The sequence below is a fragment of the Mesoplodon bidens genome, assembly GCF_964165515.1.
Source record: "Mesoplodon bidens genome assembly, chromosome: 4".
Classification (NCBI taxonomy): Eukaryota; Metazoa; Chordata; class Mammalia; order Artiodactyla; family Ziphiidae; genus Mesoplodon; species Mesoplodon bidens.
The window spans coordinates 29,595,120-29,612,944 of record NC_138160.1 but is presented as its reverse complement, the minus strand read 5'-3'; the positions used below and the strand labels follow the sequence as shown (position 1 = coordinate 29,612,944).

The following is a 17,825-nucleotide window of genomic DNA, read 5'->3' as shown; positions in this document are numbered from 1 at the left end:
TCTCAAAATCTTCCAAAATATAGGAGAGGGAGGAACCTTCCTAAACTCATTCTATGAGGCCATTATCACCCTGATACCAAAACCAGACAAAGGTGTCACAAACAAAGAAAACTACAGGTCAATATCATTGATGAACACAGATGCAAAAATCCTCCACATAATACTAGCAAACAGAATCCAACAGCACATTAAAAGGATCATACACCATGATCAAGTGGCGTTTATCCCAGGAATGCAAGGATTCTTCAATATACGCAAATCAATCAATGTGATATACCATATTAACGAACTGAAGGGGAAAAACCATAAGATCATCTCAGTAGATGCAGAAAAAGCTTTCAACAAAATCAATACCCATTATGATAAAAACCCTACAGAAAGTAGGCATAAAGGGAACTTTCCTCAACATAATAAAGGACATATATGACAAACCCACAGCCAACATCATTCTCAGTGGTGAAAAACTGAAACCATTTCTTCTAAGATCAGGAACAAGACAAGGTTGTCCACTCTCACCACTATTATTCAACATAGTTTTGCAATTTTTAGCCACAGCAATCAGAGAAGAAAAAGAAATAAATGAAATCCAAATTGGAAGAGAAGAAGTAAAACTCACTGTTTGCGGATGATGTGATACTATACATACATAATCCCAAAGGTGCTACCAGAAAACTACTAGAGCTAATCAATGAATTTGGTAAAGCAGCAGGATACAAAATTAATGCACAGAAATCTCTTGCATTCCTATACACTAATGATGAAAAATCTGAAAGAGAAATTAAGGAAACACTCCCATTTACCACTGCAACAAAAAGAATAAAATACCTAGGAATAAACCTACCTAAGGAGACAGAAGACCTGTATGCAGAAAACTATAAGACACTGATGAAAGAAATTAAAGGTGATACAAACAGACGGAGAGATTTACCATGTTCTTGGATTGGAAGAATCAACATTATGAAACTGTCTCTACTACCCAAAGCAATCTACAGATTCAATGCAATCCCTATCAAACTACAAATGGCATTTTTCACAGAACTAGAACAAAAAATTTCACAATTTGTATGGAAACATAAAAGACCCCGGATAGTCAAAGCAATCTTGAGGGAAAAAAACGGAGCTGGAGGAATCAGGCTCCCTGACTTCAGACTATAGTATAAAGCTACAGTAATCAAGACAATATGGTACTGGCACAAAAACAGAAATATAGATCAATGGAACAAGATAGAAAGCCCAGAGGTTAACCCACTCACCTATGGTCAACTAATCTACAGCAAAAGAGGCAAGGATATACAATGGAGAAAAGACAGTCTCTTCAATAACTGGTGCTGGGAAATATGGAAAGCTACATGTAAAAGAATGAAATTAGAACACTCCCTAACACCGTACACAAAAATAAACTCAAAATGGATTAGAGACCTAAATGTAAGACCAGACACTATAAAACTCTTAGAGGAAAACATAGGAAGAACACCCTTTGACATAAATCAAAGCAAGATCTTTTTTGATCCCGCTCCTAGAGTAATGGAAATGAAAACAAAAATAAACAAATGGGATCTAATGAATCTCCAAAGCTTTTGCACAGCAAAGGAAACCATAAACAAGACAAAAAGACAACCCTCAGAATGGGAGAAAGTATTTGCAAATGAATCAACGGACAAAGGATTAATCTCCAAAATATATAAACAGCTCATGCAGCTCAATATTAAAAAAAACAAACAACCCAATCTAAAAATGGGCAGAAGACCTAAATAGACATTTCTCCAAAGAAGATGTACAGATTGCCAACAACACATGAAAAGATGCTCAACATCACTAATCATTAGAGAAATGCAAATCAAAACTGCAATGTGGTATTACCTCACACCAGCCAGAATGGCCATTATCAAAAAGTCTACAAACAATAAATGCTGGAGAGGGTGTGGAGAAAAGGGAACCCTCCTACAAGGTTGGTGGGAATGTAAATTGATACAGCCACTATGGAGAACAGTATGGAGGTTCCTTAAAAAACTAAAAATAGAACTACCGTACGACCCAGCAATCCCACTATTGGGCATATACCCTGATAAAACCATAATTCAAAAAGAGTCATGTACCACAATGTTGATTGCAGGTCTATTTACAATAGCCAGAACATGGAAGCAACCTAAGTGTCCATTGACATATGAATGGATAAAGAAGATGTGGCACATATATACAATGGAATATTACTCAGCCATAAAAGGAAATGAAACTGAGTTATTTGTAGCAAGGTGGATGGACCTAGAGACTGTTAGAGTGAAGTCAGAAAGAAAAAAACAAATACCGTATGCTAACAGATATACAGAAACTAAAAAAAAAAAAAAAAAAAGGTTCTGAAGAACCTAGGGGCAGGACAGGAATAAAGACACAGACGTAGAGAATGGACTTGAGGACACAGGGAGGGGGAAGAGTAAGCTGGTATGAAGTGAGAGAGTGGCATGGACATGTGTACACTACCAAATGTAAAATAGATAGCTAGTGGGAAGCAGCCACATAGCACAGGGAGATCAGGTCGGTGCTTTGTGACCGCCTGGAGGGGTAGGATAGGGAGGGTGGGAGGGAGACGCAAGAGGGATGAGATTTGGGGATGTATGTACATGTATAGCTGATTCACTTTGTTATACAGCAGAAACTAACATACCATTGTAAAGCAATTATACTTCAATAAAGATGTTAAAAAAAATTTAGTCATCTGACATGCATATGTGTGTATTCAGAAATATAAATTATATATATTTAGAAATACATAATATATATTTAGAAACGTATATATAATTAGAGACTTATAATATATAAAGAAATCTGTATTTAGAAATTATATATATATTTAGATTTTGGTAATAAAGTACCAGAGGTAATTTTAGAAAGAAAAGGAAACCACTCTTGGATGAATTGTGAGGTCGTAATATCTGAAGGTGTAATGGAGAGGGCTCCCAGGAGTCTCTTATTCATCCTCCAAGGGGGCTGCACTTCTATGCACTCTCCTCAGACCCCCAGTTCACACCCCTGCTCTTCTCACTCTCAATAAGTGACTGTTGTTTATCAGAAGAGCATTGAAACTATCCAGCAAGGATTCTGATCATATCACTCTCCTGCTTAATACCTGTTTGATGCCTTCCCTCAGGCCTGTCTCTGGCTTGCGTCCTGGCCTGGTGGCCCTTCACCTTTCCCTGGCTTCTGCACGCCTGTCATGCTGCCCTCCAGCCGCCCCCCATCCACTGCCTATCTCAGGGCTGCTGCACTGTGTTCTCTCCTCCCAGAGCCCTCAGGCTTCTTCACCTGCTACTTCTTCCTCATCCTTCACAGAGCTGATAATCACATTCATGGTCAGGTTATTATTTTACATAAACCTTCCCCCTAGCACACACATATTCTCCAGGATCTTACAGCTTGAATTGTTCATTCTCTTCTGGATTTTCAGTTTCTATTTTCTTCTTTCTTCTTCCTCTCAGACTAAACACATGCCTCTCCCTCCATTAAAAAAACAAAAAACAAAAAAACTTCTTTCAAATATATATCCTTTTCCTAAAAGTGATGCTTCTAAAAAAAATCCTTGGGGCACTGCCACGCCACTGCCTCACTGCCACTCCCTCAGTACTCCTCAGGCTGGCTTCTGTGAACCTATTCTTGCAAAAGTGACCTACAACTCCTGTGATGGTTAATTTTATGTGGCAACTTGACTGGATCATGGGGTGCCCAGATATCTTATTAACGTTATTTCTGGATGTGCCTGTGAGGGGGTTCCTGGAAGAGATTAGCATCTGGATTGGTGGATTGAGTAAAGCAGATGGCCTGCCCAAGGTAAGTGGGCATCACACAATGTGCTAAAGACTTGAATAGAACAAAAAGGTGGAGAAAGATTGGATTCGCCCTCTCTAGCTGACTGCTTGAGCTGGGACATCCATCTCCTCTGCCCTCAGCATCCCTGGTTGTCAGGCATTCAGACCCCCAGTGAAATCTACACCAGCAGTCCCTGAGGCTCTTGGGTCTTCAAACTACACCACTGGCTCTCCTGGGTCTCCAGCTTGCAGACAACAGACCAGGGCACTTCTGTCTGCATAGTCACATGAGCCAATACCTTATAATAAATATAGATATAGATAACATATGGATATGTAGATATTGATATATAACTATTTCCATCTACATAGCTGTGCACATCATTATACACTTTATACACATATGTATATCATTATATACATAGCTCTCTCTATATATACCTGTATATCTATCTATCTATATCTATCTATCTATATATAGATATAGATATAGATATATGGCTCCTATTGGTTCTGTTTCTCTGAAAAATCCTGACTAATATAACCTTCTAACTGCCAAATTCAGCCCTCACCTCACTTAGCATCTCTGTGGCATCTGAGACTGGTCATCTTCCTCTCCTATTTTTTTTAATGGCACCATGGTCTTCCAATCTTGTACTATCTCTTTATTTTTTAAGATTTTTTTTTGATGTGGGCCATTTTTGTTTTTAAGTCTTTATTGAATTTGTTACAATATTGCTTCTGTTTTATGTTTTGGTTTTTTGACCACGAGGCATGTAGGATCTCAGCTCCCCTACCAGGGGTCGAACCTGCACCCCCTGCATTGAAAGGTGAAGTCTTAACCACTGGCCCACCAGGGAAGTCCCTCATACTACCTCTTTAGTCCTTTTCATTCTCATACATTGGTTTTTGTTTAGTTTGCTCCTTAATGCTGGTGTACCCACAGGATTTTTATCTTGACCTCTTTTTTTCCCCTCTCCATATACTTTATCTGGGTGATTTCATCCATTATCCATGATGGCTTTACTATCTAGATGCTGATGATTCCCAAGCACATCTCCAGGGCAACCTCCTTCTGGCCTACAGATTCACATTGTCAGCAGCTCTTTGAACATGTTCCCTGGGTACCTACTGCGTTCTCTTCCTCCCCCTGGAGCACATATGCTCTCCTGGCCTCAGGAGGTATGGATTGAGCCAACTACCTTCTTGCCGTAGATGCCTGGTGCCAGTAATTTCCCCACTCCCCCAAGCCAGTCTTAACCAAACTTCTGATTCTTGCTTGCCTCCCTGCTATCCTTTTTTGCTGTCCCATTCCCCCTGATTACAGCTTTCTTGCCTCCTCTAACTGCCCGGACCTGGCTGTCATGGCTGATTGGGAGTTTCATTGCTGGCCCTTGGCACACTTTGGGCCTTCCTTGCCTTACTTATTGCTCCGTTCCCTTTCTTGTCTCATTGCCCAGCCTGAAAGTCATTACCTCATCCTCACTTAGGAGGAGTTAAGCAGCTGGCTGTTCCTGTTATCTAACTCTTTCTCTGCTCCAGCAAAAGTCCCAGATTGCAGGCATCACTGATTGCCACTTGATGCAAACTTTTAAAAAGCAAGGAGGTAGGAGGAGAGAGTGAAAATTATGCCAGAAATAAAACATTTTTAGGAATATTTTTCTTCCTGTGATGGTACTGGGTATGGGGAACATCGATGTAGTGAGTGAACTTTAGCAGAAGTGTCATTAGAAACCACTGTTCTGGCTGAGCTGGTCTTCAACTAGTTCCACTCAGCACTGCCACACACCAGAACCTGGCACAGGGGCCTGACCGATGCTCCTCGGTGGTCCTGTGCCAATTCCACCAACCTGGGCAGGAGGGTCCTCTTTATTCTTGGTAACTTCCCTGGAGTTACTCCTAGACCCTGGGAGCCATCTCCAGTAAACCCTCTGCTTCCTTCTTTTTAGCAATATCCTACCCTCCATCCTCTGTTTAGCAGGGAGCTCGTTTTCTTCTCAGGAGCATTGCCTTCCTCTACCTATTCACCTCTTCTCCTGCTTCTTCAAGCAGAATCAACTCCTCCCTTACTCCTCTAACACTTCCAGAGAGATTGTGGGGAGAGGAGGTGGGTTTTTGAACAAGGAAGCAAGATGTATTGTCAGTTAGCCTGTTTAGTGCAGCAAAGAAAGGAAAGAAAACAGTTTAGTTTCTGTATTAAAGTTTTAAAGATTCTGATTTTGCCACTCTTGAAAATATCTTTCAGCAATGCATGCTGTCTAAGTATGCAATTTAAAAAGAATATATTTGAAAAAGAAGAACAAAGTTGGAGAACTAAGATTTCCTAATTCCAAAACTTACTACAAAAGCTACAGTAATCAAAGCAGTGTGGTTCTAGCAGAAAGACAGACATGTAGCCCAAAAGAATAAAATAGAGAGCCGAAGATAAACCCTTGCATATATGGTCAGTTAATTTTTGACAAGGGTGCCAAGGTCACTCAATGGAGAAAGGATAATCTTTTCAACAAATGATGTTGGGAAAACTGGTTATCCACATGCAAAAGAATGAAGTTGGAGCCTGCCTTTGCAACATATACAATAATTAACTCAAAATGAGTTAAAGACTTAAACCTAAGAGATAAAACTATAAAACCCTTAGAAGAAAACATAGGTACAAATCTTCATGATATCAGTTTTGGCAATGATTTCTTAGATAAGGCAAGAAAAGTAAAAAATAGGTAAAATTGGGTCTATTCAAAATTAAAAACTTTTGTGCATCAAAGGGCACTACCAAGAAAGTGAAAAGATAGCCCACAGAATGGGATAATGTGTTTGCAAAATCATATATCTGATAAGGGCTAAATTTCCAGAATCTATTAAAAAGAACACTTACAATTCAACAACCACAAAACAACTCAATTCAAAAGTGGGCAAAAGATTTAAATAGACATTTCTCCAAAGATGAAATACAAATGGCCAATAAGCACATGAAAAAATGCTCAACATCACTATCCGTTATGGAATTACTAATCAAAACCATAGTGAGATACCACTTATACCCATTAGGATGGCTATTATATAAAAGAACAAAAAACAAAAACACCAGAAAATAACAAGTGTTGGTAAGGATATGTAGAGATTGGAACTCTTGTGCATTGCTGGTGGGAATGTTTTCCATTATGGAAAACAGTATGGCAGTTCCCCAAAAAGTTAAACACAGGATTACCCCATGATTCAGCAATTCCACTTCAGGGTATAGATCCAAAAGAATTAAAAGCAGGAATTCAAACAGATATTTGCACAACCATGTTCATAGCAGTATAATTTATAATAGCCAAAAGATGGAAACAACTCAGATGTTATCATTGAATGAATGAATAAACAAAATGTGGTGTATGGACACAATGGAATGGTATTCTGTCTTGAAAAGGAAGAAAATTCTGATACATGCTGTAATATGGATGACCCTTGAAAACATGGCTAACTGAAACAAGCCAGTCACAAAGGAAAAATATTGCCAAGAGTTGCGGGTAGGAGGGAATGGGAAATTATTGTTTCATAGGTAAAAAGTTTCTGTTGGGGATGATGAAAAGTTCTGAAAATGGGCCAGTGGTGATAGCTATGCAACATTGTGAGTGTGCTTAATGCTACTGTACACTTAAAAATAGTTAACGTGGTAAATTTCACAACAATTTTCAAAAAACTTTTAAGAATATATCCATGTATGAGAACATTCCTTCCAATGAAGACAGAGTGAAGGATTAATAGAGAGATTTAGAATGCATAAATGAATGGAATGATAGAGAGATTTGGTTGCATTAAAGCAAATAGGCCTCACTTCTCCATACCTGGGTGAGAAAAATGTTCACTGTAGCACAGAGAACTCATGCCTTTTCTTCACGTATGGGTTTCTTAATACCAGACGTTTGGTCGCAATCCTTCTTGGAACAAGGAAAGGAACAAAGCAAACTCTCTCATCTGTAAAACGAGTAGGTTGAACTAGATAGATAAGCTCGAAGGTCCCTATCCGCTCTAGCATTTTGCTACTCTCTGAAATTGTAAAGCAGCAGCATGGCACAGTAAGAGGGCTTCTATATATTCTTTCCTGGAAACAGAGTGGAAGTGAGTGAGTTCTCAAAAGAGTCTGAGCTGTGTGGCTTCGGGGCTTTGCAGACTCCTGGCAAACAGGCGCACTCCTAAGTGACTAAGGATGCTGGAGTGGCGCTAATGATGTAAGAAATTGGAAAGTGAGTCTCACGGAACTTCATCCTGTAATGAAGTGTTGATGGCACATAAGTTAAACCTCAGACACAAATGATAAATGATTAAGCTGAAGGGGAAATTTTGCTTAATAACATTACAGTGCATTAAAAATAGTAAAACTTTAGACATTAAGGCTTCCATAGGGGTCATGAATCAATTCCTAAAATTCCAATAAGTCAATTCCAAAATACATTCATTTAAAAAATGTATAATGATATTATTAGGGCCCCCTCCCCCATAAGGTGATTACTTTGGGGGAAGGCCTGACTGCATTCTCTCCTGAAGTATGGCTGTGCTAATACTGATAGGATGATAAAGAATTAAACTTGCAGTTAATTAAATTTTAAAGAAAATAAGACCCGGGGTCTAAGAAGCTGAAGTTTCCATTGAAAATAGATCATGGGGTCAAAACAGATAGCAGCCTTCACTAAGTATTTCTGTTTGCCTCTTGCCTCCAGTACAGAGTGATTCCAGAGCTGGCCCCCAGCAGTAAGGAATGGGGTGTATCCTTCCAAAAGTTCCATTGTTTTGTTCTTGTGGCAGCATATAGTAAGTATCAAATGGTCAAGGAGGTCAGAGGAAGATATTGGGAAAGGAGAGGAGATATTGGGAAAGCTTCATGGAAAAGGAGTCACTTAAATAACATTGCTTGAAGGCTCAGGTAATAGGGCCCCCTGCTCTGGGCCCCCAGTTTTACAGGGGTCCCATTCTGGCTTTCCTTTGGCCAGGCCCTTCTCCAGGGAGTAAGGAATCCACAGACCCCAGAATTCCAGAAGCCCCTGCCCCCAAATGGCTCCAAGCTCAAGTGCAGGGCCTACCTTGGTCTCCTGGTGCAGCTGATTGCAGGAGTTTAGATGCTTGGACACGAGAGCTAGGATAGCTACATGGACACACACGAGGCAGGATGGAGCTGAGCATGGGAAGAAAGGGCGAGGAGAGGTCAGAGGTCAGGCTTTCCATGCTACCACATTCTGGTAGGAAATGCAAGGTATCTGAGAACTGAAAGTTTGAACCCGGCCTTTTGGATGCTTATAAGTCATAATGACCAGTGTAGGAGGGTAAAGCATATTTAACTCAATCGTTTGTCAGCTTGATATAATTTTGAAACATTTCAACATACGGTGTGTGGGTGTCCGTTTGTTCTCCTCCCCCAGGTCCCAAGAATCCGAGGGGTGCGCCTACACTTCAAGTATGACTTGAAGGAAGGGTAGGAGTTGGAAAAGCGGAGAGGAGGAGAGGTTTCAGACGGGTGGGATGCAGAGAACAAAACAGACTCCTAGTTTGACTCCCTCGGGATGTCATTTCTCCAGCTAAATATTGCTAAGTATTTTAATTAATTTCCATTATATTCTAGAATCAGTGTTCCCAAACCTTTCAACTATTCCTGACATTGCCACTTTCAGTGCTCCTGCCCAAGGTGCCTTCTTTAGGTGCAGCACCCAGAACTGAGCACAGGGTGGGCAGAGCAGGACCTCGTCCTAAGGGCAGCGGACATTCCTCTTCACCCAGTCTCACGTGGATGTTGCCGTCAACGCTAATCCCCACTTCATTTCCATGTCTTGTGGTTGAGTCATGTTTTCCCTATTCTATTTTGTTCCAGTTACATTTTTAATGCAAGTCATCTATTTTTCATTTATCTTTATTTTTTTCTAGAACTCATCCATAAGCATTTCTTTTGGATCCCGAATCTGTCTCCTGTAAAGTAGAAGAGAGTTTGAGGAGAGTATTAGGAAGCTGGTAAATTTCAAATTTCCTTTAAAAGAAAACCAAATTGGATGCTTCCGTCATCTCAAAGCTGCCTGATTTTGCTTTAGAAGGGTCATGCCAACACTGATGGAGGAAACTGTGTTCCATCCCGAGCCTGAGGGAGAACGCTGGCTTCCCACGAACCTCGTAGTTTGAATATTCAGGAGGTCTTTGTGGTTCAACTTCTCACCAAGTGTGTATAGAGTGAGTGAGGGTCTGTCTTCCGTTGACGGAGACAGGGCACGCTCACTGGATGCCCGTGTTGAGCGAGCACAGCCAGGACCCGGCTCCGCTGAGTGACCGTGACTGTGGAACCGACCCACCTGCAAGCGGAGCCACTCTAGGATTCTGCACTTAAAATACCCGACAAGGGCTTTCCTGGTGGCGCAGTAGTTGAGAGTCCGCCTGCCGATGCAGGGGACACGGGTTCGTGCCCCGGTCTCGGAGGATCCCACGTGCCACGGAACGGCTGGGCCCGTGAGCCATGGCCACTGAGCCTGCGCGTCCGGAGCCTGTGCTCCGCAACGGGAGAGGCCACAACAGTGAGAGGCCCGCGTACCGCAAAAAAGAAAAAGGAAAAAAAAAACCTGACAAGCGGCTTGCTGAGGCCGTGCTGTGGCTCCAGCACTATGCTAAGTATGACAGAGGACAGAAAGGAGGACAAGCCGCTCTCCGCCCTCAAGAAGTTCCCAGTCTACCTGAAGCCCCGAGACCTGCAGGGCAGCTGTGCAGCGGGCAGAGCGCCGCGTTCCACCGGCGCCGTCACTTCGGTCTCTACGACAACGCCTCGAGTGGGGGGACCCCGTGGTCGGCAGCGTGTGCACCTCCTGCCCCCAGATGTCTACCTTCTCATCCCTGAAACCCATGAACGTTTCCTCACGTGGCAAAAAGGCCTTTGCAGAGTGATGAAGGGTCTTGAGGAGATTATCCTGGGTGATCCAGGTGGGCCCAGTGTGAGTGCAAGGAAAACACTCTGCACAGGGGGAACTGGGTGAAGAGCTGGGCAAGTAAACCCATGTCCCTTGGGGTACTTCACGGGGAAAGGGAACAAAATAGAATGGGAACCAGGATTTAATAGTGAGTGGCATTATTTGGGGCAAGCCTTCGTGCAGCAAGCATTCTGCTGGGCTCTTTGTATGTGAGAGTTTCTTATCTTAACCACTAACGCATGACATGGATATTACCATCCCCATTTAAAGGCAACAGGCTCAAAGCTTTGGTGTGATATATCCTAGTTAACAAGCTCATAACTTTGGAGCTGGGATTTGAACCTATGTGAATCTAACTTCAAGACCCATACTCTCTCCACACTGATCTCCTGTATAAGTGGAGGAAATACCATCTCTGTCTTTTGGTTTTCAGGCAACCTCAAAAGGCTCCCTCGCATGCCTACCTTGATTCTCAAACTGTTGCTGTTCTGAGGATTCAGTTATCCAGGACCTGAGGTGGGCAGGGTCCTTGGGCAATAGGGCTGGCAAGGCCCCAGGAAGAGCAGCTGGGATTAGGGAGCAGAGACTGGATCTCCCTGGGCCCACCTCCAGCCACCGGAGGACACCGAATTCTGGAAGACAAAGGGGGCCTGGTTTAAAGGCACCTACAGAGGGCGTGTGGAGAGCACCAAAGACGTCTCTTTCCAGCTGCACAGCTTTCTCTCAGGTGAGCCCAGATCGCAGAACACACACAGCTCAGCTAAAAAGTGCCTGCAGATGGGCCCGCCCACTTGGGATAAGTTTTCTCCTCAATCTCCTTGCAGTGATTTGCCATCTGCATTGGGCCTGCGCTTTCAAAACCCAATTCAAGTTTGGAGAAAAAGCACATGCACGCAGCACCGGTTTTTTAAAAAGATGTCCAGCGGAGAGTGGTGTGAGCTCACTCACCAGAGCGCTCATCAAGCTGTTGGGCTTCCCTGGAGCAGCAGGTAGAGAACCCCAGCCCAGGATCCTGCCGTCACTCAGGGAGTCCCCCTACCCCCAGGGCAGGCATCCTTCTATGGCATTTCCAGCAGAGAACCCTGACTGGACAGTTACAGGAACATCCTAAGAGACGGATTCCACTATTGGATGGAACTGTTGGAAGCTCTGCTTCATATATGCTGAGACTACTGTTACCTCGTACACAAAAGTATGAGTTATTATTAAATTTGAAAATAAGAAAAGTACCTGAAGATATATTAACTACATACCATTTTATCTAAATGCGGAGAGACACCATGGCCTTTTTGTTTTAGAAACTGTTAGAAACTTTAAGTGACATTCAAATAATTTATACTGCGAAGGATCATTTGAACCCTTCCTGTTTTCAGAAGGCATTTTGTATCCGAAGGGACATCAGTGATGTTGGGACCCTGTCTCATTTTAATGGCAAAGTAATTCTCTGTACAAATGCACTGAGTCTTCTAATATAATTAGGATCAGTGATTGTCAAGACAGTTTCCATTGGTATCACACAACCACAGTGAAATAGCATATTTTCAGCTGTAGCATGTAAAAATTTTGAGCCAGAAAGAATTTCAATATATACACTAGTACTTAAAAAAAAATACACCATAGGATCAATATAATCATGGATTTCTCTGCAAATTACCATTCCATTAGATGATTTCAGAAACCAAAGTGAACAGTTAAATAAAGCAAGAAAACGTATAAGCAGAAGAGATTATTGAAAATAAGTAAAAGCTAATAGCTACTGAATGCCTATCATGTGCCAGGCACAGTGCTCACACTTAAGTTTTCACCTTTACAATTCGGCAAGGTTGATTTCACCCTTATTTTACAGATGAAAAAAAATAAAATAAAAAAGGCTTAAAGAGTTTAAATGACTTGCCCAAGATCACATAATTAGCGTTGCCACTGTAACTTGATCCCAGATCTCTCAGAGCTAAGAGTCCACATCCTTGCCACTGTTGAAGCTCTCTCTCTCATATGGGGAGGGAACAATACACACGGTGAAATAAGAAGCGATTTGGCTATATTCAATACCCTGAGATAAACCGTAAGGGAAAATAATATAAAAAAGAATGTATATATATGCATGACTGAATCGCTTTGCTGTACAGCAGAAATTAACACATTATAAACCAACTATCCTTCAATAAAAAAAAAAAGCAATCAGGACGTGAGTCACCTGCAACAGGAAATGCAAAACAACAGAGGCTTCAGTAACGCAGGAGTTTTATTTCTCTCGAATGCAGAAGGAGGTTGTCGGGCTTATAGGGTCCCTCTACGTGTCAACGATGGAAGCTCCTGGGCTTCCGTTTCTCTGCCCTGTGAGGATTCATGGTCCCAGACAGGGGTAGAGCGCCAACCATTACCTGTTCATTGAAGCTGGCGGAGGAAGGAATAAGGACATCCCACATCTTTAAGGACATGTCCCCGAAGTTGCTCAGATCACTGGCCAGAACTTACAGACTGCTAGCTGCAAGGGAGGCTAGGAAGGTAAGATTTTAGGTGGCTTTGTGCCCAATGAAAAATCAGAATTATAAGGAAGAAGGAGAGAATGAATATTGAGAGAAACAAGTAATAGCCTCTGCCACAGTGAGCTTATGGAATATGCTAGGAATAAAATGTAGACCTGAAAACCTTTATCTCCCCTTTCGTGCAAGTGTATTTTCTATTAACAAAAAATGGAACATTAATTTGTATTTCTCTGGATATTTGAAGTACTTCATGAAAACATGTTAGTAGAGTAATAAACCCTCATTATCCACCACCCAGAATTAATCAATGCTAACATCTTCCTTCAGATCTTAATTAGAAGTCTTGGCTCAGATGAGGCCCCTTTGCTGCCACGCCCCCATTCCACCCCTCTCCCTCCCTTTCCAGAGGCAACTACTTTTCTGAGATGTGTTTCCCATTGATGGTTCTATACTTTCTCTCTATAAATAACAACAGTACTTTAAAAAACTATATATGTGGCATACATGTCACCTTCTGACAGCTTGTTTTCATTCAATATTTTTTAAGGCTACCCATTGGTATTACATATCCAGTTCACTCATTTGAACTGCTTGTTTGCCATCTTATTGTCCATTATACAATTTATCCACTTTATTGTTCACGGAGATCTAGGGTCCATCTCCAACCTTTCCCAGATACAAGCAATTCAGCTGTGATCAGCCACTAAGACTCCTTGTCCACACGCGCCTGGGTTCCTGAGAGCACTGCTTCTCAAGATGCAAGAAGCATGCGAGTCACCTGAGAAGTTTTGTTAATTGCAAATTCTCACTCAGCAGGTCCGGAGTAGGACCTGGGTGACAGTCCTCAGGTAGAGCCCATGCCGTGCCTCTGCAGACACTGTGAGACTCTAGGTATACCCCTGGAGGTGTCAGGTCAGGGGGTATACGTCTTCAACTCTCATAGCCACCATCAAATTGAAGCAATTGTTCCCATTTCTCCATTCGCACCAACACTTGATCTTGTGAGACTTTTTGCCTTTTGCCAATCTGAAAACATGAAACAACTAAGTCATATTTCCCTGATTATCAGTGACAATGATCACCTTTTCATACTGTTTTGACTATTCGAGCTTTTTCTGTTCATATGTTTTATCCATTTTTCTAATGCAGCGGTTCTAAGTGTGGTCTGAGGACCCTGGGAGATCCACAAGGTCCTTCTTTTTCCAATTTCCTATCCACATGAGGCTCAATTTTCTTCACATACTTTAACCAAAACATACAGCAACAGACTGATTGAAGAAGCAGCTATCAGAATCCAGCTGTCTTCTATTGAGCCAGACATGAAAGAGATTTTCAGAAATGTAAAACAAATGCCTCTCTTCTCATTAAACTTTCATTGTGAAAAAAGTTATTTTCCATAAATGTTATTTAACATGTATTATTTTAAATAAGGTAATACTTCAAAAATTCCTCTATTTTCATTTCTAATAGAGTAAATATCAGTAGATATAAACTACATACACAAAACCACTTCGGGGTTCTCAATTTTTGAGAGTGTAAAGAGGTCTTGATACCAAAAAGTTTGAGAACTGCTTGGTATTAATGCATAACTGACAATTGCTCACTGATTTATAGGAGGTTCTTTTGCCGTTAATGTATTCTGGATACTAATCCTTTGTCAGTTATATGTATCAAAACATTTTCTCCCAGTCTGAGGCTTGTCTTTTTACTTATGTTGCCTATTGTTCTACAGAATTTTCATTTTGATGCCGTCCTATTTTCCTATAGTGCTGTGCTTTTGATAAGGATACTGTTCCCATTTTGAACTAGGGCAAGTCTCACTGGGCTTTATGGAGAACGCTAGCTTTGGTACCACTGAATGAATGATGGAGGAATAAACGGGACTTCCCCTAACCCTCTCCTTCCAGAACCCTCAAGCTATGCACCTTCTACACTTGAGCTAACTTCAATCAAGGTGGTAGTTACCACTGAGCTTGAATGAGATTAACGTAAAATATGTGCTCATGTATTTTTGAATATTCTGCCTCAGACAAACAAAATCGAATGTCTGTGATCCACCAAAAATAACATTTTACCCTTGGCATAACATGTTTCTGTTTTCCTCTTCCAAAGTAGATTGGAAATTCCCATAAAACTTAAAGCGCATTTAATTCAGCACATACAGTTCTATCTGCAAATATTTTAACTGAAAAAGATTTAACTAATCTAAATTCAATAACATTGTGTATAAAGCTTTTGTATTTAAAAAACGTTTTCATATGTACTATTTTGTTTGATCTTCATAATAATCCTGTGTGATAAATGGAGACAATATTATTATGCTAACAACTGTGTTAGAGATAAGGAAAGCGAAGTTCAGAGAAGTTAAATGACTTATCAGCATCACCCACAGGATTAGAACTGAAATCTAATTTCCAATCACAACTGATGAAGATTTCTTAAAAAGTATGGATGGCTTTTGTCAATGAGAATAAACGTGACAAGAAACCCCAATCAATCCTCACATGTAGCAGGAATAAATTTAAATATGCCTGCATGGTTGGTACAAGGGAAAGCAAGGAAGATCTGAGGGGCATTTGCAGGACATTCTCTACCTTTCAAGATGACTTCCTATTTTTTACTGAACAATAAATAACATGTGACTAATATGACTAATATTCCTATTCATAATTATGGCCAATTCATCTAGTTCAAATTAGAGGAAGGTGGTGAGTGTTCAGATGAAGGCTGGGAGGAAAAGACCAAAGATAGAAAACTGGCTGGCATTTCCCCTGAAGGGACCAAGAAAGGGGGGAAAACAATTAGGAGGAATTAGCATTAGAAGTTAGAAAGGGAAGAAGGTAAAGAAAATAAACATCTATCTAAATGAAAAAGAAACAAACTAAAAATTAAGCTACAAATGCATATTTTCAAGTCCATCTCACACAATGATCCATATCATCAATACTATCCATGAAGCTTTCAGAAAAGACCTCACCCTCGGGGACCCTGTGTTTTAGAACTTATGCATAACTGAAGACTGTTTCATTTGAAGATCAAGGATATAAGGAGAGAAATAAATTCACTGAACAGCAAGTACTTATTTCAAGCTAGTGAGTTCAAAGTTACTTTCAAGACCAACTAAAAGCATTGCCTATTTAATCCACCCTAAAACCCGACTCATCACTGATCCATATACTTGACCACACTCACTTATAAAGATTCTCTGTATTTCTTTTAATATTCATCTTTGCTACAGAGTAGATAGTCTAGGGCATAAATATCAGCCCTAGTGAAAAATCTTTCATTAAAAAAGTTTCTCTCTTGGGGCTTCCCTGGTGGCGCAGTGGTTGAGAGTCCGCCTGCTGATGCAGGGGTCACGGGTTCGTGCCCCGGTCCGGGAAGATCCCACATGCCATGGAGCAGCTGGGCCCGTGAGCCATGGCCGCTGAGCCTGCGCATCCGAAGCCTGTGCTCTGCAATGGGAGAGGCCGCAGCAGTGAGAGGCCTGCGTACCGCAAAAAAAAAAAAAAAAAAAAAAAAAAAAAAGGAAAAAAGTTTCTCTCCACTGAATGATGGAAAAAAAAAAAAAAAAAACTTCTGAAAATAGTGAAAAACCCAAGGCAGAATATCCCTTGTTAAATAGTCAGAATAAATTCTGAACCACGGGCTACCTTGATCCATCACGCTTTTCAGCTTCCCTATGCCTAAGGAGGACGCACCCTGTAAATTAATTTGTTCCATCTCCATGAGCCAAATCAGAGTGAAAAACTAAAAGATATATCTTATTGATAATTACCAGTAAAATCTCAAGTTAAATCAATATAATTATACCTTGAAGAGATACTATTCTTGAAAAACAACCATGTATGTTCAATTAGTTTCTACTTATCATTGTCCTCGAGGGGGAAAAAATGCAGTAATCAACAACAGGTTATTTAGAACTAGTTTTAAAATCAGAACTGGAATCATGGTATCAGGTGGAAAAAATCCATGACGATTTTTAAATGATCTGAGTCTTCAACAGATCACGAAGCATAACAAAACACAAAACCACTGAATCATACAAAAATGCTTATCATATAAAAATACTTTCACTTAATGTGAAATTCACAAAATAAAACAGAACGGAGCATTTGTACGTGTTAAAATAATTTAATTCTCCCTGTACATTTCTGTCCACATGATCCAAGAGAACTCAAGAATGCATACTTTACAATATTTACCTGTTCTGAGAAATTCAAATCAATTCAGATGGCGAAAGTCAAATTCAATCACTAATGAAATGTTTAAAAAATATATTAAACAAAAAAATGTTTCAACAAGATAAAAATAATTTCCCACAATGCAATAAATTGCAGATGACTGAAATTTTAACTCTTGAGATGATTTCAGTTCAGTTTTTGGTGTCAAAATCTAGAGACAATCAAAAAGATAAAGCACTGGCAGGATTTCTATCTGTTTTTACGTTTCTCTTTTTTGCTTCGACTATCTGTTACACTGTTTAAAGATGATGATGAAGGTGCTCTTGCATGCCCTGTGGCCTTTAGATGGTCAAAAAGTTTATTCCGGGATGGAAATTCACTATGGCAGGTTGTACAGCTGATAAGAACATCTCTCTGAGAAGGGAAAAACAAACAAAC

General features: G+C 40.7%; 1 protein-coding gene across 3 annotated transcripts in view; it reads right to left on the bottom strand.

The window, feature by feature from the left end:
• Nucleotides 1–13,786: 13,786 nt before the first annotated feature.
• The window catches only part of DNAJC21 (DnaJ heat shock protein family (Hsp40) member C21), a 31,252-nt gene continuing 27,213 nt past the window's right edge, over nt 13,787–17,825 (bottom strand). For 2 of the 3 annotated variants that reach the window (XM_081233378.1, XM_081233377.1), the window contains one exon: nt 17,318–17,801. In XM_081233378.1, coding sequence (XP_081089504.1) covers nt 17,729–17,801 — 73 coding nt within the window. In that variant the 3' untranslated portion in view covers nt 17,318–17,728. Of the gene's footprint in view, nt 14,230–17,317; nt 17,802–17,825 lie in introns of those variants that run through there. The other variant, XR_014015764.1, reaches the window with a different exon arrangement.